At 45.3% G+C, this 1765-nt stretch overlaps 1 protein-coding gene across 1 annotated transcript; it reads left to right on the plus strand.

Moving 5' to 3' along the window:
• Nucleotides 1-313: 313 nt before the first annotated feature.
• On the plus strand, nt 314-1478 carry LOC115950013. The gene is made up of 2 exons (XM_031067267.1): nt 314-427; nt 849-1478. The coding sequence occupies exons 1-2, from the start codon at nt 314-316 to the stop codon at nt 1476-1478; spliced, it is 744 nt and encodes a 247-aa protein (XP_030923127.1).
• The last annotated feature ends 287 nt before the right edge of the window (nt 1479-1765 follow it).

Genomic DNA, 1765 nt, shown 5'->3' on the forward strand with positions numbered 1-1765 from the left:
CCAGCGTCACCATGTATAATGGCAGAACAGACCCTATGGAACATGTTAGCCACTTTAATCAGAGAATGGTTGTTCACTCAAAGAATGAGACTCTGATATACAAGGTGTTCCCATCTAGTTGGGGGCCTGTGGTGATAAGATGGTTTGATGGTCTACAGGAAGGTTCTATTAACTCCTTTAAAGAGCTTACTAGAGCGTTTGAGGCTCGTTTTGTTACTTGCAGCAGAGTTCCTCAACCTTTAGACTCCCCATATTGTCTATGACTATGCGATAGGGGGAAACCTTGAAAATGTATTTCGACAGGTACTAGGAAATGTTTAATGAGATAGATGGGAACTTCGATGATATAGCTATAAGGACTTTCAAGGTCGGCCTACCCGTCGAGCACGATTTGAGAAAATCTTTGACAAGGAAGCCTGTTAGGAGCGTACGTCAGCTCATGGATTGCATTGATGAGTATAAATGGGTCGAAGAGGACTAACAACAAGGGAAAGGGAAAGCTAAGGTGGTCCCACAGGATAGAAGGGATTTTAGGTTGGATAGATACAACAGCAATTGACCTCAGAGAGATTCTGCTGGGCAATCCAGATCTACTACTACTCAGGTGGTTAGCATTGTGTTTCGAGAGCCTATACACGAAATTTTGGAAAAAAAATTAAGAGTGAGCTATACTTTAAATGGCCAAATAAGATGGGGGAGACCCCACAAGGCATAACCAGAGCCTTCACTGCCAATACCACCAGGAGCGGGGGCACACTACAGAGGATTGCAGGACGTTGTGGAGTCATTTAGAGCAATTGGTTAGGAGTGGGAAATTGAAACAATTCCTGTATCAACCCAACAGATAGGGTGGTCAGGCAAGGTTGGGAGCTCAAATAGATGTTTCAACAAGACCTCCTTTAGGTACAATTATTGTCATTCTTATTGCTCTAAGAAGGACTGGTTCTCAGCCATCCAGGGTGATGTCTATAGCTCACCGTTCTACAGGGGACTCGCCCCCTAATTCAAAGAGGGGTAGATTGGAGGCCCGACTAGCTTTGAGCTTTTCCGATAAGGATAAAGTTGGAACCTTGCAGCCACATGATGATGCCCTAGTAGTTACTCTCAAGATTGGAGTGTATGATGTGAAAAGGGTGTTGGTGGATCAGGGCAGCGGTGTAGAGATCATGTACCCCGACCTATTTAAGAGGCTGAAGTTAAGGCCCGAGGACTTGGCCTGTTATAACTCCCCTCTGATAGAGTTTGATAGGAAGATTGTCTTTTCGAAGGTCCAAATCAGACTACCCGTTCAGGCAGGGTCAGAAGTCATGGAAGTAAACTTCATTGTGGTAGATACATACTCCCCTTATACTGCTATTGTAGCAAGACATTGGCTTCATGCCATGGGGGCTGTGTCTTCCACCCTACACTTGAAGGTGAAGTATCCGTCAGGGGATTGGGTCGAGGAGCTGGTTGGAAGCCAGTTTATGGCCAAGTAGTGCTTGGTGGCTGCAATCAGACATCAAACCGGAGGTGAGTCCTCGGCTTCCGCTGAGCAGGGTTTATAGCAATCAAGGGTGCCAATGTGGTCTACGGACGTGGTGGTAGAAGAGGCAAGGTGTGAAGAGTTAGAAAAAGTTATTATTGGTGATGATGAGGGTAAGTTCTTCTAGGTTGGAGTTCAGTTGCCTCCTTAGGAGAAGGAAGAGCTAATAGGATTTCTTAGGAGAAATATCGATGTGTTTGCATTAAGTGCTTACCAAGCTCCTGGGCTTGACTTAAATTT

The sequence above is a fragment of the Quercus lobata genome, chromosome 6, assembly GCF_001633185.2.
Source record: "Quercus lobata isolate SW786 chromosome 6, ValleyOak3.0 Primary Assembly, whole genome shotgun sequence".
NCBI lineage: Eukaryota > Viridiplantae > Streptophyta > Magnoliopsida > Fagales > Fagaceae > Quercus > Quercus lobata.

Coding starts and splice junctions, on each gene's coding strand:
- LOC115950013 (XM_031067267.1), top strand. CDS start 314: ATGTTTAATGAGATAGATGGGAACTTCGATGATATAGCTATAAGGACT. Junction 428..848: donor CAAGGAAGCCTGTTAGGAGC/GTACGTCAGCTC, acceptor CCCAACAGATAG/GGTGGTCAGGCAAGGTTGGG.